A 22,963-nucleotide genomic window follows, 5' to 3' on the forward strand; every position below is an offset into this window, starting at 1 on the left:
CTCTATTAGCATTAGTGGGCTGGCATGTCTACTGAGCAGGGTGAGGGAGGGTGGAGGCAGGGCAGAAACAGCCTCCTTGTGTTGCCAAAAAACAGATGCTAGCAAGAAACATGGAAAAACACAGCAGTACCCCTTGTGGCCTAGATAAATAGTATCTCGTAAGCACAGGCTCAACAGCTGTAGTGTCTAGAAGCCATGTGTTGGCAAGATCAGGAGGGTCTTACAATGGTGTGGCATTGTAGAAAAGAGCCTCTAGGTGGGAAAGGAGGTTTCTCTATCTGTAGCAAGGAGCTGAGAAAAAAAAAAGTGACACAGGAGTAACTGTGACCCTTTGGGGGCGCCAGCTGCGCTCCAAATAGTATTGAAAGTCTCCACATACATGGACAGGTGACGGAGGCTTCGGGCTCCTGCAGATGGACTAGGAATGAAGATCACTTGACGCTGCCAGTTTTAAGGAAGTTGCTCTTAGAGTGTCATTGCCTCCCACTCTCTCTTAAGACTCTCGACTTCACCGCCTAGCAACCAGGAACTATTTATCCCAAGAAAGGGGAGAGAAAAAAAATACTTAAGGGAACTTGATAGGGAATAGGTGCCTGGGAAAGGCTACTGCTGGTTTGGTTAGGCCAGCTACAAAATCATCCACTTGGAGACGGTATTCTTCCTGAGATGTGAAAGAAACTATGGGTCTCGTTGACAAGATGGGGGTGAAAGACCTTATTGCCACGTTCTTGGATGTAAAAGCACGCACTGGGAATACCAGTGGTATTTGGTGGCTGTTGCTAAGCTCTTTTCCTACACTTCAAACAAGTTCACAGAGATCTGCTGTGTGTTCTCACTGGGTTTACAGTGAACTTGTGACCTGTTTTGAACCTGTAAGACTAGACAGGTGCATGATAAAACTGGAAACGCTTATCAAACGCTTTGCTACAGTCAAGCACAGTGAGACAGAATACCATTGTTACCATAACAGGTTGCAATACAACAGAGCTGTTGCTAGCATCTCCCTGGTTTTAAGGAACTTGTTCTGCCAGGAGCTGTAGAAAGCTGCAGGCTACAGCTGATCAGATTCTGCAGTGAAAGGGAACATAAGCAGGGATGGATGCTGATGCACTCAACCAGTGTGCAGGAGCTCTCCTACCCTTCCCGTTTTCTTGTGCTCTGTGCTCAGTGTCAGCAGCTACCTTCTCTTACCAATCTGAAGGATAGGGCATGGGAAAACTAGCAACAGAACATGGACACAGCATCAGGTCAAAGAAAACATTAAACTGCCCAGAAAATAAAAGGCAGCTACAACGCAATATGAGGCTCTTTGGTGCTTGCTGAGGTGGTTGTGGATGTCTCCCCATTGACCTTAAAAATGGAACAAAGTAGTGCTAGTGAAGTCTGGAATTTCCAGCTTCCTTACAGGGAGATATTTTTGGAGGTACATCTGAGTGCCTGTGTACATGCTAACTCTCTAAGCTGAAAGTCTTTAAAATAGTTTTAAAAATAGTCTAAATTAAGGCTTCCAGCTCCACGTATACTAGTCTGATTCTTTCAAATGGGCCTGGAGGAAGAAAAAAAAGAAATCAATACATTAATCCTCTTAGGGTCTGAAGTTCAGAGTAACCAAGGGATTCTTATTCTTTCCTGTGAGAAATGCCTGGTGAAACAACTTGTGTTTGAAATTCCTCCCTCTTCCTTTGTTTCTTCCACCCTCAACACCTTTCACCACAGGCAAGCTGCTTTTTATGCCTTTGTTTCTTTGTGCTGTCTCCATCTCACCCCCTGCCTGGCAGAAGACAGGAGGAATAGATATCATATACAGGATGATGATTTCTAAACCACATGTGCTATACTTCAGGAAACAGGCAAAATGGAAATAGTTTAATTTGCGTATAGTAAATAGTCACATAAAGACACGTTTGCAGCAGGATTAAAATGAGGTATTAATAACAGTGAGCACTTAAGTTTATTACCAGAAGAATGTGTAACATTAGTCTTTGAGTTCCAGTATTAAACAGATGTGTTAGCTAGCTTCCGAGCTTCCAGTTCCTGCTTAGCCTTTTCTCTCATCTCTCTTTCTCTCTCAGTAAGAAGTGCTTGTTCTTGCTCCCACTCCTTTAGCTTCTGCTCATGTTTTGCAATGTCTTCCACTTCACATGCTGGCAGCTTTTCCTTGACGAGTTGGGTGGTCAGGGTTAACAGGCTTTCAGATTCAACCTTGCCAAGTGAATGCAGCTTAGAGTACAGCTCCTGTCATAAAAACGGATTTGGTGGGGAGAGAGAAGAATGAGAGAGCCAGTCAGTCACAAAATAATCAGCCACAAAATACTTTCCTTGGGGCTGTTTGAATCTATCTGTTAGTTATCTGGCCCATGTACACAGCTATTTAGCAAAGTGTTCTGACTGTGGTAATGGATACCATTTTTTTTCATTTCTTCAAATGCTAGCTTCCACAATAAAGTTTTTATTGAGCAATAAAACTGAAACAATCAAGTTTCATTTTGGTTGAGCTCTGAAATTCTCTGTTTTTCCAAGTTCAGTTACGTGACATAAACAAAACTCTTTTTTCATCAGCTGACCAGGCACCTAGAGCAAATACAATCTGAACACCTTGTTTTTTTGTGCATTAACTCAAAGCTGATGTAAAGATTTGCTCCACACTGCCTGCGTTAGCATCCTATTCAACAGATGCAAATCACTTTAAATGGTCTCTTACTAATGGAATATTAAATAGATCCCATGAGCCCTTGCAGCTATAGTGAGCCACCACCAAATTCCACTGGATTTTTTTCTCCCAAACAAGTAATGTGATCTGAGGCTTGACTATGCTTACACAGACTGCACAACAGAGCTGAAGCAAGTAATATTCATTCAGGGATATTCTATGCTGGATTACACCACTGTAGCTAAGAGCAATGCTTGAGTGAGGCAACTGCGATGTTTCTTTCTTGAGCTTTACTTATCTAGATTTTATGCAGCATAAAAATATTAATTCACTTAAGATGATGAATCATTCAGTGATACTATTTCTGACTTTGTGGAATCTTTAGCCAGATGCCTCGCTAAGAAACTGATTAATTGCCTTAAAATTACAGATACACAGACAGTCAGGGAGAAGGAGGTTCCTGGGGGAGGAAGATGACACGGCACAGGCAGAATCTTTACCCCTTGCTCATTCATCAGATAGGAACACGTTTTTCTGTTTGTTCCTCTAAATAAAATGTTTTCCTGAGCAGAGCACCTTCAGAAATGCATGAAGAACGTATGAATGAACTGACTAGGTGGCCTAAAGAAGGGTATGCGCCATGCTGCATCCACGTGCCCTTTGAATAAAGCCTACTGTTTAGCATTGCAGAGCGATGGAAGAGGATATAGGGGTTTGTTTCACCTCCAAACAAAACGGCAATTCTGGGTGTCACAGACATCCAGACTTCCACCCCAGTTACCACCGGAAACTTACTTAGGTAGTGTGCCACTAGCCTGCAGTGTTTCTCTTACCCCAGCCCATGCTGAGACTCATAATCTGCAAATACACTAACCACTTCTGTCCTCAGCTCCTGCCTTGGGGCTCTGCTCTGCAGCACACAGGAAACTGATGTCCCTTCTGAGGCCTCTCCCCTTCTCCCTGCCTCAGCCAAAACAACTATGACGGTTTTGCTGTGTATTGCCAAGCCCAAGAAGGTTTGAACTGGACAGACAGCAAATTAAAGAAGGCTCTTTAAAACAGCAGGCATGCAGGTCTGAGGGCCTTGGGTTTTTGGCTGTGTCTGCTTTTTGAGTTCATGTATAAAGAAAGAAAACAAATGAGGGGAAAAAAAAAGGCTTTGAAACTACTGGACTAAAACTGAACTCTGTAAAATTTAAGTATATTTGTCTGTATTTTGTTTGAGATGTCAGTGAGCATATGGCACACTAGGGAGAAATATGAAAAGACAGTGCAGTTTTGGTCTCGGAAAGGAATGTAATTCCTGACAACTATCCTCATTCTTCCAGATTAAATATGCAGTTTAAATGTCTGTCTTGTATCATTCAGACTCTCCCCACTACCACTACTGAGGACACCCTGAAAAAGGGGTTTCTGTGCTGAACCTAAGCACTATGAAATTGAACTCGAAAAAATACAATGGTCTGGGGAACTAGGAGGACCTCTCTCCTAGCCCCTTACTGGTACCACTGAGTTCCTGTAATCCTCCCTGCTCTACTGTAAAATATTAGTAAAACTAATTTAGGAAAATGACAAGCTGTACATCCTGCAGGTAGCAAAAGGGCATATTCTTATAAGGTTAAGTCATTGACTTTTATAAGCAGTCTCCAGGGCTCTGTATGCAGACAGTCAGAGAAGGAGCACTGCTTTTAGAGCTGGTGTTTGTGTGCATCTTGGTTCTTGATATGAACCCAGCATTTACAAGATGAAATGCTTGCCCACTGACCATTGACACAGATGGAAGGAACTACCTGAGGAATGCTGTACCAAATAGCAGGCCTAAGTATATGGTATCTGAAGACAGGTAATTACAACATGAATGACTGTCAGACACAGAGTTCAAATTACAGCTCCAAAGGTTTTATCTGAAAAGAGCCAAATGCCCTCAAGTCCTGTTTGTTTTAGTGGAAATGAAGGACATGCTGCCTCTCACACAACATCCTAATTGTTAGTCAGGCTGACATGGTTTTTTCCAGGTACTTCTACAAATGGCTGTTCTTTTGGTTGAAGGTAGACATGAAGTTCAAGTACGTGTACAATGGCCATGCATGACATGATGTGAAGCAAACAGGCACATGAAAATCCTGCAAGTTACAATGTAAGGAAAGACATGGCGTGGCAAAGCAGCCTCTATGCGCTTAGGCTGTTGGCTAAGCCACGTGTATACTGCAAGAAGCCTGAAAACAATAATGCCCAAACACACAGCAGAGGGGCATGTATTGGACAGATTAACAGAACTAACTCACCCGGCAAAAAATCACCACTAAAATCTGATCGTCTTCCTGTTGTCATTACAGAGAATATAGGTGTGGGCACATATAAAGAAAGAGCATTTTGTAACATTTTTGTTTACTCTACTGACCTTGGTTTTCCTACCTGGGCATAAGAAGAGAGAGTAAAGTAAAGACTTCCGGAGATGTGAGGGATCAGTAATACTCATACCCAGTTGTATAACTTGTGAAAGAGAACTGTGTAAGCAGGCGATAGAAGCAGTTGCATTTGACCACCAGGGGAAGACTGGGACATGCTGGCTAATGCAAGGCTGGACAAACTACTCTTCAGCAGCAGAAGTGCAACTTCTGTGTGGTTACCTCATATGAGGGGCAGAGGGTCTGTGCTGGGACAGTGGCTGTGAATGCCAGCATTACCAGAGTGCTTCACAACTGCCACCTTGCCTCAGAACTAACAGACTTCTAGTGAACAGTCATCTCGGGCCTATGAACTACTCCTGTAGGTGTCCTGGGACTCGGGCAGGCAGACTGGCTGCTCCTGTCCAGACTTAGCTGAAAGGACCTGAGAGCTCTCGTCTCGTCTAAACAACTACAAAATGTGGCTTACTTTTATATAAAACTTACTATTGGATGCCTAGACCTCACATAAGGGTTATGTTTTTCCTTATACTCAGACTCTTCTGGCAAGGCCTTAGAGCTAAGGCTGGACACTGTGGTTTGTTGGCCCAATGTCAAGGCACTCACTGTTACACCAGGGAATGCCTGAACTGAGGTTAATTATGGAACTTGTGGAAAGGTTGAAGTGATTAGAAAACACCCCTACTTGGCACCAATCTGTCCCCAATTTGGCACTGACATCTTATTTTAAGCAATCTGAATTATTTTCTTTGCAGGATAGACAATGAGAGACTCATAAAAATGTCTCACTTCCTCTTTCAAAGGGCAATTTTGTTTATCCACTGGACTGCAATTCACATAGGCATTAATTATCACATGCTGAGCACCCACTGATTCCCAAAGACTTTCATTAAAAAGTTCTAAGATCCTCTGAAACAAGTTTGATATCTAAAGATTAGTGGTAAATAATTTATGTAAATAAAAATTGAAGAAGGGAAAAGTAACTTCTAAAATTTCTAACTTCTAAATTTTCTTTAGAAGAACAGCTATCTGTATCCAGAGCAACTGTTCAAGGCTATGACAGCAACAATGAAAAGTGATGTGCTAAGGAAAGAGCGCTACTCCTGGAACTACAGGCCAGATTAATATTAACCTGGAGTATTTGATTTGTACACAGCACAAATCAGAGATGATCAAATAAAATAGGCTCATTATACAGCTATGCCTTAATGAACAACTGTTTGTATTCCACAGAGTTAGCAGCAGTGTGAAGACTAAAAGATAAAAGAAAGGGGTTATAGCCTTAGCTCACTCCCCAGACCGAAAGTATAGGATGCAACATTCTTACTTATTGATAATGTACATAAATGGACAATAAATTCAGGATGGCCTCATCCCCAGTACAATTTATTTTAATGAACAAAAGCCTGTACAAGGTCAGATAATGGATCTGTAACGACATACCACTTTAGCAAACAGGATCTGGATTTATCAGTTTGATGTATGAAAAGTGAAGATAAAATCCCAGCAGACAGACAAAAGACAAGTGGCCTTGAGCATTTATTTCTTTGAAGGCTGCTTCCTGTTCAAGGCAGTAAAAACGTAACGTGACATCAGTTTCAAAAATGCCAGGTAGTGTTCCTGATGCACTGAAGGGGTGACAGTCTACTAGCATATTAAGAGAGTGTATCTACTTACTGATATGTGCTATGGAGATCTACTACAGCTTAGTAGTAATTAGATGAAAGACAATCTCTTACCTTGAATTGGTTGTAGTAATCAGGTATTTTAGACTGCTCAGTTTCTTCTGACTCTGTACACTGTGACTTCTGCTCTAATTTATTGACTTCTTCTGATGGTTCTGGATCAGGTTTTGCTTCAAGGGCAGACTGCAAAATGGTCTCCACAATATCAAGCTGAACAATCATATTTGTCATTGTTAGCATAACGTTTAGAAATACAATCTGAACAATACTGCCCACACATTTACAAACAACCTCATGAACGAATGTGTATTTTGAGGCGACGGTAAGATAAAAAGAAAAACAAATTCTAAAAGAAAATAGGCTTATTATTGGAGGAGTTAAGTGCTGTGTATCGTACTTGGGTCAGACCACCCCCCTCCCCAATCTCCTGTCAACAGTAAAACTCCCCGCAACCCAGATGCGACTGGTATTTGCAGATGTGTCGGGTATTAGACAAACATCTCCTCTTGGCCCGATGTTGGGCCATAAATACTAACTCTAAATGGTAGTCACACTGATAACAGCACTAGCATGATATACAATTACAGACTTATCTAAATAAGATGTTACTATAGAATGTTTAAACAATAAAATCTGCAATAGATCATCACAATTCCTCTTTGGTGAAAACAGGTGGGGGAAACCATCTTTTTAGCAATAAGAACATTCACTTCTGTCATTAGTTTGATAATTTAACAGCAAAAATGGAAATGTAGGCATATAATATCCTGGTACAGGCATATTTTTTGATCTCCAGCACCCTTTTCCTCTTCATGTTGCTCTCATGTCAAGGTACTAAGAGAACCACCCTCTCCTATCTAACTGCAATTATATCAAAATAATGCATTAGCTTCACTAAGAGACTTGGTAAATTATTTCTGTATGTATTATCGATGCAGAAGATGGAACTGCTATATGGATGTTGCTGCTGTTTTGGAAATAACATGATCTTTATAACGGAAATTACTGAATGCAGCCTGCCTGCAATTTAAAGACAGATCAGCGTTTACAAATGCAAAGAGCTGTTATCTTTCTGTGAATCCTAATTCTGCATGTTTATCAGTAGGATCAAATAACTCTGTGTAACCTTTGAACTTATGACACTTTCTGCAAGAAAAAAGACTCTTGATATCTGTGGTTTCATTTTCCTAGCATAAATATATAATGCTTAAAGAATAAAAACCAGGCTGATTTGAAAAAACACATTCTTTACACTGAAATGTAATGGGACCATAAAATATCTTTAAACTAGCAATAGCGAAACAGAATGAAATAAGCAACAAAATCATAAACGTGTGCTTGGCAATGCATACGCTCTCATTTGGAGAGCTTCTCAGAGAATCTCCAGAAAACGTATTACTTGTCTTACTTGTTCACAGTTAAAACAATATAGCATAATACTAAAATAATACTTCTGTTTAGTTGTTTTGATATTAATGGCACAGAGAATAGAAACACCTTGCCAGTCAAAGATGGATGAAAGCTTAAAGCCTGAAGAAAAAGTGACTCTGACAATGGCTGGCAAAATCACTTGAAAATGCTTACTCCAAAACTGCACAATTAAGAAAGCTCCTCTGAAAACTTCTCTTTTAGCTAATGGAATTTCTTCAACCAGAAGATAAAATCATTCATTTTGAAAAAGAACCAAGTTTGCAAAATAGGATAGTCTCTTTCTCAAAGGACTGTGCTGTTGTGCAGGCATATATAATGGTATATATAATACAACCGGTATTTATCGATGCCATGACATGAATTTACAAGAACCGAATAGCTCTATTGAATCTCACCCAAGAGAGGCCCAGGATACTATAGAAAAAAGGGGTTTAAGACACCTGAGGTTGTTTCTACCATATTTGCTAGTGACTTCAGTGGCAGCTGACTGACCCCAGTATTGACCTGGTCAGTGCTACTAGTCCTTCATCGTTGTGAATATTGTGTTTTAATTGGAGATAATCATTAAAAATATCTGTACAGATTTTTAACAATAAGATCTTAACGAGCATTTAGGTAGAAAAGACCAGATGATGCAAATTGATCCACTGCAACTAGTTTATACCAGAGAAGGATACGGAGCAACATATTTTACTTCTTTTCTTTTTTGCATCGTGGGTCAGAAAAATGCTTTGGAGTAAAGTCATTTTGTTAATATCAAGCCCTCTAGGCCTGCTCTTGGTCGTGGTGAAACTTCCATGACTTGTACTGTTTTAACTCTGCTACCTAAAATCCAAACCAGGCCAAAAGTCTTTTCAGGGAAGTTTCTCTGTAGCTCTAACAGCTATTGCCTTTGGGACTCTACTACTGGATTTGTATGGAGACACTTGCAGCAATGGTGAGTAATCAGCAACAATCTTATTTCATAATTTCTTGAATGATAGATATGGTAAAACGTTATGCTCAGCTGTGCCCCCCCCCCGAGTTGTTTCATGTGTAAGACAATAGTAAGTACTTAGAATGAGCTCTATGAGCTATGCCCTATGGTGGTGGTGGCGGGGGGGGTCTCACGTGCTGCTTCCTTTCTCGCCCTCTCCAATATCACATAGAGCTGCTTCTGAGTAGGGAATGCCAGGAGAAGCTGCTGAGCAGTGCCCTGGTCTCTATATGTCAAGGAGAGGACATGAGGCTCATCATTCTCATCATCCCTCCAGCAATGGGAAAAGCAAAGACCATAAGCCTAGTAGTGATGCTAGCAAAGGAAAGACTCCCATTACCTGACAGCCCTTCAGTAAAACGTACCGAGAAGGGAAGGAGAGCTTCAGTGCTGTTTCTATGGGCCAAGCCATATGATGGCGGTTTCCTAAATTACTCTGCCTAAGCTGGCTGGTTTCCCAGCACAGCCTGAAGCCCACAGCACTCCTAAGTGTCCAGTCCCTTAGTCAGTGTTGTCCTTGCAAACAGCCTTCATCCATCCACCCTCCCCATCTGACAGCACCAGAACCCTCCTACAAATCACCCTGCACCACCTTTGGACCAGCAACACTCAGGACATGACATCACCTCAAGGGCACACAATATATCAAAGTAACCAGCAAAAGCGTAAGATGCAACATTTCACCATCACTGCTAGAAAGCATGTCTCTGAGCGAGCTCAAAAGCCTGGGCAAGGAAGGCGTCTCCCCCACCCCGGATACACTGAGCTCAGCTTGCTCTAGCCATTTCCTTGCTGAGACACAGTCAGGTGCCTAGATAAGGAGGCTTAAGAATATGCTCTAATTGCTTGTGGTAATAGTGGACACTGATGGCCAAAGAACTGCCCATAGACATCACTGCTGCCTTGACGACTGAGGTAGTGGTTCTGTTCTAAATGTTATTTCCTCTCCTGCCCTCCCAAGACCTTTGAAATATTGCTGGGCCTGGAAAGGCCTAGTATCATATAATTAGCAAGGCAGGGAATTAATGGGTCTCACTGGAATTTGTCTTGTAAGAAATTCCTTCTGTTAAGTGGCTTATTGTCCTCATACTTACAGCTTCTTTGCAGATTTTGCTGTCCCCTGACAATGAAGCTACATTCTCCATCACTTGCAAGGCTCTATTCAAGTATCCAGGTGTCCACATCAGTGGCATTAGATTGTATACAGCTCTTAGCCCTTTATTCAACTCCACTTTCCCTGTGATGAAACGATACTTTAATGTTAGTAGTTCAACACTTGAGTCTTAAGGGAATCCATAAAGGTTGGCTCTGTTTTTTTAAAAATTTACCCCAAGTTTCTTGGTATCTGTGGTAAGAACAACTTTTCTACAAAGCTACTCTGAAGAATTGCTATTACCCAGGGATGTATTAAACAATATAGTTTACAGATGGAGACATGAAGACAGATCTTACTTTGTATACGTGCCTTTTCGCCCAACTTCAATACTATTACATATGTCTTTCTGGTGTTGTCCAAAAGGAAAAGAAGAAATTTGGCCAGGTTTCCTGGTTGTCTGGCAGTTTTAACAGCAGCTCTGAGCATAACGCCCGAAGATCTCCAACAAGGTGTTCATCAGCCTTCAAAGACTGGCCGTGCAGCATGTGCGCACTAAATCTGAGGAGCTGAACTTACGCGTGTGGCCATTAGGATCTCCTCACATAGGATTGTCATTGACCAGACTGTATGAGCCTTAACAGCACATGCTCTCGCTAATTGTACAGCTCAGTATTTCTATTTCTAGCTGGATTTTCCTGGGAGGAAATATTGGAGACCTGCCAAACTGAAATTTTGGTTCTGAATTTAGGAAATCCTGTACACCAAGGTTTCCATTGACTTTAGCAGGACCTGCGCAGCACTATTGACAATGTGGATTATCTACTGAGAGTGACACCGAAATGTCTGTTCGACATACAGAAGCAATTCACGTCACATTCCAGTTGGTAAGTACTAATCTGTAACGACTGTCACTCTAAGCTGTTGATTTTGTCACTGGGGGGGTAACAAATAACACTATTTCAGTGTAGTTTAATAGAGTTACGTATCCAAGTTCTCAATCTAATTTGTACTCTGGCTGTAATAATGCAAAACCGTGAGAATACACCTTGTTCTTTATAGGCAAGAGAATAGTTTAGGGAAAGCAGGGTAGTAAGTGTGCAGACAAAACATAGTCCAAAAATGGACTATGGCCATATTAAAATAGCTAAGGTGCTCGAGGCCACTCTGTGCCTGTAGACATCTTTCACTCTTACAGAGGTCAGCTCCATTAGTGTTGGCAAGACTGTGAAATATGTGACATAACAGTAAATAGCTTTTGATCTACTGAATGTCAATGTCAGGGAACAAGTACTATTGCTCACAGACAACAGTGAAGTGCATTTCTGAAATCAGCCACTACTCAACCAATCTATACGACATAAAAACATTCCAAACTGAATGCCAACTGGAGAGCAAAGCCCCCTATCTGTATCAGTATGTCCACAGGACGGCAAACAGCCCTATGGAAAATCTGCTTTCAATTTAACTTTCATATTCATCTCCCTTTTCGACTGAACATGTGATTTTTGTCTTATAGTCATGATAAACTAGAACAGCATCCTTATTCTGCTACTACACATTGTATTTTGAAGCTACATTTAAAGACCATGCCCACTTTTTATCACCTTCAGTAACTTCTAGAATAAAATATAATGCAATAATGAAACAACTGCATAATGATTAATTCTGAATTAATTAAGTTCAATAAACAAAAATTTTGCAGAGAAGGACAAAAACTCTCCGCACTGTATTCCTCTGAAAGTTAGAAAGGTTACCTAAATTTAAGGATTACCTATCCCTTCCTCCTCATTTCTCCCCTCCTCAGTTCCGGATATGTTCTTATCTAACTGCTCTTTAAGTAATACAGCTTACTAGTAGCAATCAGGGCTCCATAAAAGATATGGAATAAAGGCACTGCTGTTCACAGTAGAAACATTAGAGTTGCAGTAAGCAGCAAATGTTCTAAATGTTCTAAAATTAGTGTTTTTCAAGCTGTGGTCTGTGAACTTCTTTGGGTTTGAGGATTATTTCAAGAAGCTCCTAAGCTGTAACTGAAAAAAAAATAAAGCCTACTGTCCATAACTTTAAAACTGTTTTATGGAATCCCATATTTTTGTTTTTAGAAAAAAATGTTAGTCCACAAACAAACAAACTCTACTGTTCTGTAAGAATGTCCTCCTCCTTTCAACTGCCAGTCCAAACCTCCAGGGAGCCCTAAACGAGTTTGTGGAACAGCACGATAAAGGGCAGAGCATTCAAATAGGTACTAGCATTCCAGCCTTACAAAACAGATTCAGTCTTAACTCTGAAATTGTTCCTTCTACTATTTCTGCTTTATTTTTTCCTTAGTCTTTTCTTGACCACATTTTAATGCAGCGAAGATGCCAATTAATTCGGCCACTAAGGACAATAATGGGAACAGATGACTATGAGGGAAGTAAAACTTACCAAGGAACGCATAGCCATACAGCTGGGAGCTAAAACCCACAGTGCTTGTTTGCTTTAGACCTGTAAGCACCAATGATGCACCAAGATTTCTCTCCTCTTCCCACTGCAAATAACGTAAACAAAGTTAAGTTTTGCTTGACAAACACGACATGGCAGCAGTCAAAGACAGCACGCAGAGTTTTCACTAGATGCTTTAATAATAAAGATTCATTAAACATGTCAAGCGTTCAAAGTTACAGTACCAGCCTACACTGAGGAACATATATTCTGAGGAACAGTATACTTATACTAAGGAAAAATTATTTTTGGAAGACAATCAAATGTGAGCAGCTGAGAGTCTGCATGGAAGTTAGTTGGCGTGATTCCTTTGGGATAAAGGTTTACATTGATTTTTACACCGGTCAGACTCTGCCTCCGCTCTGTAAGTCTTACCAATTGCTTCAGGCTAATGCTGTCGAAAACAAAATTACATGGCTTCTGTATTGGAGGAGCCCTTTCTTTTGATGCATGCTCTACTATTCTCCACTAGAATAGCAAAATGCTGAAAGAAGAATATGCTGCTAGGGGCTGCTCCATGTCCAAAACCTGCACTGTGAAAGGAACATATGCAGCTCACCAAGACCGCTGTATGTCCACTTTGCAATGGCCTAGTATTAAGAGTACAGCTGTCTCTCCAGCTAGAAAGAAGTAGCAACTGTCCAAGCCAGACTGCTAGTGATGGCTGGAGAAGGGGACCCAATGAGTAAGCGGACTAAAACCACAAGAGTGGTGTGGATTTTGTTTTGCTGTGGGATAGTACAGTACGTTTTTCAAGGCCAGAGAAACACAGATTTCAAGAATTAAATGTCTCTTCTCAGCAAACAAATCCCATTGCTAAGAAAATAGTGGAAAGACAGGCAAGAGATTGGAGGAGGTCAGACTCTCTAATACTGGGTTTTGCTGCCGGGTACCTCAGTATCTTGTTATTACCGTATCATACCTGGAAAAAATATTCTTGGTGAAAGGAAAAAAAACCTTCTGAAAAATTCCCTGATGTACACTGACTCTTAAAAAGCACTTATCTGCAGCCTTCTGGATCCCTGCGTTATTCAGAGATGTCTTTTCAAGGTACGGTATTTCTTGTGTCTCTGTCTGGGTGCTTCATGATATTTGCATATCGTTGTCCAACACAAAATTTCATCACCTGACAGCCAGGCAAGGGAATTATTTGACCCAGCAAAGGGATGCAAGCGTACAGGGCTGCATCACTTACAGGAAAATTAAATGCAACTGGAAAAACAGCACTTTATAGGCCGAGGTTCTTCTTGGAGCCAGTCTACTTGGCTTCCAGAGATAGAGAAATTGCAAGGACTTAACCTTCATCCCTTTTCAGTGGAAGCTGTAATCACACTGATTCCTTGCAGCAGCCAAGGAAGAAACTTCCTTGGGAGAGCCAAGACCGGTCAGGCTTTCTGCAGTGCTCACAGCAGTAGACAAACTGAAGCCTTCTATATCCAGTGCCATGCTCAATTTTTTATTACAACTCCTGTTGCTTGAATTCTGGCACACAAGGACTGACACAGTCCCAAGGTTTAGCTCTCATAGTTAAAAAACACGATATCAGTCCGCTGGACCCTAAGCCATGATCAAGGGCCTGTCTGTAACAGGACACTGACCACTGATCTTGCCCCTTTGGAAAGTTAATGGGGTGGGGGGAATGCTCTGAGGCAGCTGAGCAGATCTCCTAACTCCTTCCTTAATCACTGGAACATACTGAGTGTTATGAAGTGCTGAATGGCAGTTTGTGTGGGGTATACATACAAAAGTATGGCATATAAAATGTGGCCTTGAATGAGGTTATTTCAAAATGTATATGAAATAGACCACAATTGTATAAATACACTCTTTTAAACCTATCATGTGTCTATGCCACCCTTGCCTGCATATCCAGCTTCATGAAATGATGCACACATTGATGACTGCTGGTCTTTGCAGTGAGGATACACAAACAGACAAACAATGGGAAAATGGGATTTTGGTCCCTCTACTTTCCATATATAAGTGATCGTGCCTACTAAACTTCTGGGAAATGGAGGAAAGAGGAGAGATACAAGGAAAATGAGTATCTGTTTTCTATAGTGAAATCTGAAATTACAATCCAACTGATTAAAAGCTTACGGCATTTGTACTATGCATTTTGGAACGTGCTTCAGGTAACACAGATGGAAGCCTCAAGTATTTTTCTTACAGATGACAACATGCTTTTGAAGGCTTGTGCCAAACTATATCAGAAGCACCTGCCTAAAGTGATGGACATGGCAGAATCCTTTGCTCATTCCTAACTGAGCCCCTTCTGTAAAGGTAAAATAATGCCATTTCCAAGAGTCTGAACTGTCATGCTGGCCTTAAGCAACAGAGATGCAACAGAAACGCAACAGAAACAATACGCCCCAAACCAAATGGGGCAGTAAAAATCCTGCCGAAAATGCTTTACAATGCTGCAACATCTCCATTACCAAGCTCTAATGGTGAGCAGTGCTTGCTTTCTCTCACCACGGTGTCCCATACGACAGGTAACACTGTTCTGCAGGTTTTCTCACAACATACATGTTAACTAATGGAGTTTTGTTTGAATTTCTGTAGTTTCATTTCATAACCTTCCAATAGGCAGACTACCCGATTTCCTCAAAATCCTGACACGTTTTTCCTTTCAGAGAAAGGAGCAACTAAAAGAGATGACAAGTTATTTGGTGGCTTTTGTATTTTGTTGCTGTTTTTTCTTTCTTCTACAGTTGTAAAATGGAAAAACCTCAAGCATTTCATTTTTCCAGGTAAACTTAGGGGAAATAAAATCTATCCAAGACTGAACGCCCAGCTGGCTGCACCATGACGCTTAGAACCAGAGGCCCCGTGTATCATTTTGAGTGCGATCAGCTTACCGTATGTTCAGACTTGGTTGCCAGGTATTGGTATAAGACATAGAGAGAAAGAAGCTGTGTTGAGAATTCATCAAAACTTTCTTGCAGCATGATCTCTGTTACTACTGACACAGCTTCTATGGAGGAAATAAATAAACACGTAATCAGCAAGTGCAAATTTACATAGCTCCTTCCTTTCTCACCCACTGACGCTCACCAATGCTTTACTGCTGTAGTATGTTGTGAAGTAGTTAGGGAGAAAATTAAAGATTTCTTATGATTAGTAGTAGAGAATTAGTCTTACTCGCTCAGCTTATTCTAACATATAGTGGAAAGGAAGAATGGGTTGAATAACGGCAGACTACAGCAAGAAAGCTTTCTAAGCCCATCTTAGCTTAACGTTCTCTGACCTCAGTTGGGTTTTCTTTGGTCAGCCTTTTGGTCATTAATATTAAAAAAAGCTTTACTCTAAAAATGACTTCTTTGTTTTTTGTTTAGATTAGAAACAAGAGAAGACTGGCTTAAATTCACTGCCCTTAAGGTGAGAGGAGAGTACAAGGGAGCAGAAATTTTGTCGCACATCACCCATGGGCATTCACTGTATTCAGCAAACAGTGTTCTTGAGGAGCTCCACAGAGAGTTCCAGTGATGCTCTGTCAGGAAGGACAGTATTTTAAACAAAAGGCCTTGGGCCTGTCAAAGAAAAGAAATATGGATCAAGTGAGGGGGAATTCACAGACATGGTGGGGGGGGCCCTCAAATTAAAATAAGTACATGCTTTAATTTGCCATTTGGCATAATCATCCTGACAAAAGGTACAGACAAGTGATTCTGCTGTTCTACTTCCCCATTTAGCTGTTTGTTTTGCAAAACGTTTATGCCAAGGAAAGTTCACTGCAAGTCTACAGTACCAGAAACCTGGTGACTTCAGAGAAAATAGGGCTAAAAGTTCTGAATTCAGAGAAAAGATCCTGCATATTCAAGAGCATAAAAATGATGATGCACAAGTGATAATACTTTCTTACCTTCGTATTTCTTCTGTTTTATAAAACAATCCAACAAAATATTGAATGTAAAATTATCTGGGAAAATTCCATATTGAACCTGAAGAGAAGAAGGAAAAAAATGAATGCGAAAAATCTCCCGTTCAAATCTTCCCAAGCGTAAACTGATATGTCTCAGAAGGATGAGAACCTTGGTATTGCACACTGGTGCAATGTGACTGTTAGCTAAGCAATTCAAGGAACTTATTAACACTGCTCCCATGATGTGGGTCTTCTACATCTTGATGTACTGGCTCAGTGTTTTACCTTAGCCTTTGGGAGCAAGAGGGAGACTGCCTTTCTGGGGTTTTTTTTTTTGGTTTTTTTTTTTAAATGTCCCTCCTGTATATAGCATGTTTTGGATACTAGCATTGTTTAAAAACAAAAAGCCTCCCAGGGAAGGAGAGGAAATAAAAGCTCTGAAGAGCTTCAGCTGAAGCTCAGGTCCAACTTTAATTTTGATTTTGAGGAAAAAAAAAAAGTCTGAAGTTGAAAACACAGTCTACAAACCTGACTACAACCAGAATTCCAGGTCAGTTGCAGTTGTCTAAAAAAGATGGTCAGATACAGTCCTGGCTTTTCCTTGAAAAAGCTTACCTTGTTTTTTAAAGTGTACAGCGCTTTGTCTTCTGCGTTGTATTTTAAGCACTGTCTGATCCAGCTGTGGATAGTCCAGTCTCTCAAATACCAGCAATTTGGACTATGCCGAAACCTAAAGGATGACAAATGGATCCAGGTGACGGTATAACTCTTTAGAAGCAGAGATAGCAAATCTGTAATCAACAGACTGTGGGTTTTAGAACCCCTGCTTTTCATGATCTCAACTATAAATGTCTCTCCTTACTACTGTGACACTCTGCAGTCAATCACTGTCTGCTCTCCAAGGAGATCTAGCTAGCCCTTTCAGCAAGAGAAACAAAACTGTGATGCACTTTATTAAAGTGTGCATGAACACAGGATCTATCTTTTCAAAAATGTGTAATATTTTAAACTTCTTTCCAGAAAGCTGACTGCTTTTCCGCTAAGCAGATGAATTCCTGAAAACAACGGCTTGGTATATTTATGAAGAACAACCAAGATTACTATAAACAGTGTAGTATTTTTTTTAACCATTTCTTTCTGACTGCGTAACTTTATATTTTTGCTGGTCCCTTTAAAGCACGATGCGCTCCATGACTGACAATTAACATAAGGAAGAATCAGAATAACAGAAAAATACAGCTCAGTTTGAACCTTCAGAGGTTGTGTAATCTGGTGTCTCCCAGCCTCTGTAAGGCATGCCTCACTTCGATCACTTAAGAATTCACTGCACTGCAGCACAGCCCATCCTTGGACTGCTGCATGCTTCCTTAGCTTTTAGAAACGCTTCATCAGTGAAGTATGCCTCACACACTGGGAAACTCTGCTGGAGATTCTTCCTCTGCCCCCACTCCATCAGCTGCCCTAGCATTGTTTACACTTTGCTATATATTTAGAAAAGAAGTGACTGAAAGCATATGGGATTTTATCTTTGGCAAAGACTCAAAAACCAATTAAGGGTCCTGTGGTAGGAGCTGCTGACTTGATTCTGGGCTGAATTTCACACCTAAGTGTCAAGAGATGCATGCAACCTTTCTCAATTCAAACTGCAAGCATGAAGAATGGGCTCAGTCCCCAGAACAGAAGTGACTGCCACTTCCTGTAGAAAACGCTGATGACAGAGCTGGGCTCATGTGCAGATGCCTGCAGCCTCGAGCCAAGCTGCAGCACCATTTAGAAGCTGGGTTGGCTCTTCCATCTGAATGAGCATGCTTTCCAGAACATTTATCAGACTAATGTGGCCACCAACTCTCTTTTTTCCCCCGCAGTGAATTCCTGCGTATTGTATCACATGGCTAAGAGCTACACAGATCGCCAAGCCTGGAAAAATACCCCAGTCTACAGAGTCTTCAGAATCCTGAAGACTTCAGGACCCAGAGCAGAGCTAAACAGCTACACAAAGTCTAAATATGCTCTTTCTTAAGTGGCACATAAAATCTCTCCATTAAATTAGAATTTAACAGAAAAAGAAAAGCATGCTTCGAATATTAAATTACAAACATCCATTTTGTTGCTCTAATTGCTTTCCATTTTCTTCCCTCTGGAATTCAAACTTGGGAACAGTAAGAATGTATATTTGCTTTCATTAAAGTCCTGTTTCAATAATGCTTACAGGAAGCATCAATTACAGGCATTTAGATTTAATCATATTTTGGTGAAACAATTACCTAATTGTTACAGACTGTTTCATCAGCCATTTAAGACAGGTCAGAGTGCAACATCAGCACCCAGTAATAAAGCTGCCAGCATCTTTTAAGGTTGCTTCATTTAATGGTTGCTTTTTTTTTTCCAAAATGGAAGACTACATTTTGCCTTACAAAAACACGACACTCAAACACTCTCAAATACTTAGCCCTTTCCACTGGTACACTTAGTCTTTGGCACCCTTCCTACAAGTTTGCTACCCAGAAAAGCAGCAAACATTAAAAAATCTGAAGGTTTTAATGGCTTTGAGTATCCACCTTTAAGCAAAGCTGTATGTATTCTCTTGAGTACACCACGGGAGAAGAGAGCGACTCCTGTATCTCCTGCACCTTGGGAATACTACAGCCTGCTGTAATGGTGAAACATTTTTAGTTCAGAAGTTAAATTGCAATTGGTCAGTAAAAGGCCTATTCAGGTATGTGATATGGTTTAGAAACAGGATAACAATGATCTTAAACGTGAACAAATTTCTGGAATCAATATGAACAAAATTCAGGGGCATATGACAAAGACACTTTAAACAATCTTGCACATGAACTTTGAAGGGCTGGGGCTATTTTTGTGTACATATAGACAATCACGGGATCTATCAGATATAACAGAACTACTGTATGCTACTATTAAGACCCTTACTCTTGGACTAGGTCTCCACTGTGCTGGGTACTATACAAACAAAAAACAAAACAGCTTCTCAGTCAAAGAATTTTCTAGTTAATTCTACAAAAATAAATAAATAATTAATTGCAAAACAGTTGCGTGGGAATGAAGAGAAGGGACTGGTGCCAAAATTACTCTGCCTCTGTGTCAACAAGAACGCAATACATGTGCATGTATACACTCCCCCAGCACTCCAGACTTCTATTAATCCATGATGTGGTAGAAGGAGAGCTGGAAGTGAATGAGAAACAGGCACATTGCATTCTTTAAGCGTTTCTGATCCATGTAATGCCAGGATGAGCTCTGTCTCTGTTCTACCAGTTGAGAACAGAAGCCAAAAGAGTATCTTTTTTATGGCTAACCTAGACAAACTAAGCAAATGCTGTGGCAGACATTTTTATTTGAAATGGAATCAGGGAAGGAGGAGATGGCCGGTCGTTTTGACAAGCATTAACATCTTCCTCCTTCTCTTTCTGCATGAAACACATAACAGGATATAATTAAGCAAGGCAATATGTTCAGGGACAGATGAAAAGACAGAAGGAAGCTAAAACTACAGAAAGCAGAGGATTCAGAATGAATTAAATAAAGGAAGCCTCTAGCAATTGCTGTGTGTTTAATGGAAAGACCAGGAGGTTGTCTTGCAGATGTCTGCTGCTGAAACTCATTTTGCTGAGATCTAATAAAAACCTGAGAAACACAAGATTCTTGTAATGCATTCAGAAAAGACAAGGAGAAGCATCCATAACGGTATTAGGGGAGCTGACTGTCGGTACACTTTAATGTTAATGGCTAAGGAATCAATATGGTGATCCTCCTAGTCACTGAACTGAGAATACCTATTCCTAAGGGAATCAGGAGAGGAGTGTCTTTATGAGAAGGAGTTACTGAAATACTAAGGTCACTGTGAATCTAATAGCACACAGTGCAATGGCACTAGAATTCTCCTTATTCTGGAAAATTGTTCAAATGATCCAATTGAGAAATATGATTTTCATTAAACCATTGTCTCATAATGGCAAAATGAGCATTATTGCATCTTCGGAGAGGGCAGAGAGTACAGACTCAGCACAGTGCAGTGAGGGCATCTTCAGCCAAGCAACCGCACACTCTGTGTTGCTCGCAAACTGGCCAGCCTGTCAGGCTAAGAATACATTTCCAGTATTTTCTACTTCTCTTTTCTTTTCCTCGCAAGGCCCTATTGCCGATTATTTACAGCAGTGCTGAAGTACTCATGCTGTGTTAGAGAAACTGAACAATCGTAAAGTTTATCAGATGCTGAAAATGCTTTAAGGATTGTTACCATCTTAGCAAGCGTGACTTCTGCTAATGCTCTCCCACACTGCAGAAAAGCTGAGATGCTTCTCTTTATTTATTCTAAATGGCCTTTCAAATTTGTTTGGTGCCATCAAGTGGTGATACACTCTAGTGCCGCTTTCTCCTATGTTTTTGTTCCCAAGGGAAATAATACAGCAACCCTGAGAGCAAACAGAAGCATGAAGATGCAGCACTGTCTTCTTTTCCCCAGGCCTGGGGGCAGTGGGGGTTTCACCGCTTTGGGGACAGTCACGAATGAGGAAGACAGTGCAGGAGAGCCTGCTGGTTAAAGAATAGTAGCTGATGCAGAAGAAATACGCTACTGGGAACAGCTCTGCTGTATGGAAGGAAAGCCAGCTCAGCAAATCTGTCCTAGTTCTTTGCTAAGCTGCTCTCATTTTGCACTCCAGCTTTCTTAGGGGTGGACTGAAGTCCTGGTACCGCCAGAGGCTCTCGCGCAACACATTTTTCTTCTTCCCAATTTGTGAAATAGGAAGAAGAGTCCCTCTCTCTTCTCTCTCCTGTCTTACCCATTGAGTAAGTATTTTGTTATGATCTATACGGACAGGGCATGGGACTGTATGATCTCTTACACCTCCGGATTTTTTTTTTTTCCAAGACCACCTAAATTTCATCTGCATTTTGTTTCACTAACTTTGCATTTCCATAAATACAACTTCAACCATAATGCTCTCTGTTCATATGTCTTAACAAATCCTGTACTGTCTCCTGCCATTTTCACAGAAGTGGAGAAACTGACAACAAAACAACACGGAGTACCCCCCACTCCTTCCTCATTTCTGATACGGATCATTCAGATGTGTTGCTCTACTTTCCTCATAAGAATTAAAACTGAAAAGGTTTCATATACTGCTAGGCTACTTGTAGGATCTAATCCAGAAAAGAAAGAGAACCTACCTAGTGGCAGCCACTGTAATGAATTTCTTCCACCTACATTTCAAATCTTCTCTTAGAACTAGAGGGAAATACGGGTCTGAATGCTCATTTACTTTACTCAGGAGAGAAGACTGTCAGATTTCTCATCCACTTCAAATTCCTAAAAATCTTGAAGTAGAATGTAAAGAAACCTAAAACGAATAAATGCTATCCTAAGAAATGTCTCTGAGAGCCAGGAAGAAGCTGTTTCGATGGAATAATTCCAAAGCCACTCCTCATTCTGTACACAAATCATACAGGGCTGCAAAGCTCCTTGGCAATGCCATGGTTTTTTCTTCCCAGGCACAATTTTTAAGCTACAGTGCATAATGATCAAATAGATTCCAGGCAGGCTTAGCTTGGAAACTGGAAGGCTAAGGAAAACGTCACCCAGAAGTCTCCTATTGTTTGTCATTTCAAGCCGCAGGCCTTGGGAGAAATCCTCTGCATTTTAAATGGACCCAGAGGCATTGCTCATGTGTCAGCATCAAAGACAACAGCCCTGAAAAAAATCTTTGTTGCTTGAAATTTCCTTTTAAGCATGAAAGAAACTTTATTTTTCCACCTCTTCTTTGCCTACATCTGAGCCTATACCTTTTTTTTTGTATGCATCCTTTTAAAAATTTCACCTCTAATCATGTCCTTCAGGAAATATGCATTAACTGCCTACACTCAAACAAAAACAGAGAGAACGCTTTCCTTTGGAAATAAAAATAATAAAATAGCATTTGTAGTCTAAAAAATTGGTTATCAAAAGCAGCAGCAAAACAGGTTTAAGAAATTAGATGAATCAACTATAGTGGAGGATAGCATAATGCTGTGAGGCAGAACTCTTGCACTCTAACACAAGAAGAGAAGAAGCTTTGCATACTTCCTGAAGAGAGCCCATGTTCCTCCCTTCTTCTGTCTGTAATTTCTCCTTTCCTGACTTTTAACTTAGCTATTGATTGCTTCAGCTTTGAAGTTAATTCTTCTAAATGAGGTTCACTCCATCTCCACATGAATGCATAATTCTTGCATAGCATCTTTTGCTCAGGAGTTCCAGGGAGCTCTAACATCAGTGATAAATGTGGCCTCAAAACAGGCCTAAGCAATCCAATTTCAGATATGGGGAAACTACAACAGAGAAGCACAGTCAAATATCAAGCCTGAAGAGG

The 22,963-nt window shown here is 40.7% G+C and overlaps 1 protein-coding gene across 2 annotated transcripts in view; it reads right to left on the minus strand.

Annotated features, from left to right (window-relative positions):
- Positions 1 to 1,838: 1,838 nt before the first annotated feature.
- The window catches only part of LOC104152917 (small ribosomal subunit protein mS27), a 47,108-nt gene continuing 25,983 nt past the window's right edge, over positions 1,839 to 22,963 (minus strand). For both annotated transcript variants that reach the window (XM_068926290.1, XM_068926292.1), the window contains 7 exons: positions 17,211 to 17,325; positions 16,596 to 16,674; positions 15,592 to 15,707; positions 12,674 to 12,776; positions 10,245 to 10,387; positions 6,798 to 6,953; positions 1,839 to 2,235 (listed from right to left, as the gene is read on the minus strand). In XM_068926290.1, the coding sequence (XP_068782391.1) occupies positions 1,996 to 2,235; positions 6,798 to 6,953; positions 10,245 to 10,387; positions 12,674 to 12,776; positions 15,592 to 15,707; positions 16,596 to 16,674; positions 17,211 to 17,325 (952 nt within the window). In that variant the 3' untranslated portion in view covers positions 1,839 to 1,995. The remainder of the gene's footprint in view (positions 2,236 to 6,797; positions 6,954 to 10,244; positions 10,388 to 12,673; positions 12,777 to 15,591; positions 15,708 to 16,595; positions 16,675 to 17,210; positions 17,326 to 22,963) is intronic.

This window comes from Struthio camelus, chromosome W (genome assembly GCF_040807025.1).
Source record: "Struthio camelus isolate bStrCam1 chromosome W, bStrCam1.hap1, whole genome shotgun sequence".
NCBI classification, from domain to species: domain Eukaryota; kingdom Metazoa; phylum Chordata; class Aves; order Struthioniformes; family Struthionidae; genus Struthio; species Struthio camelus.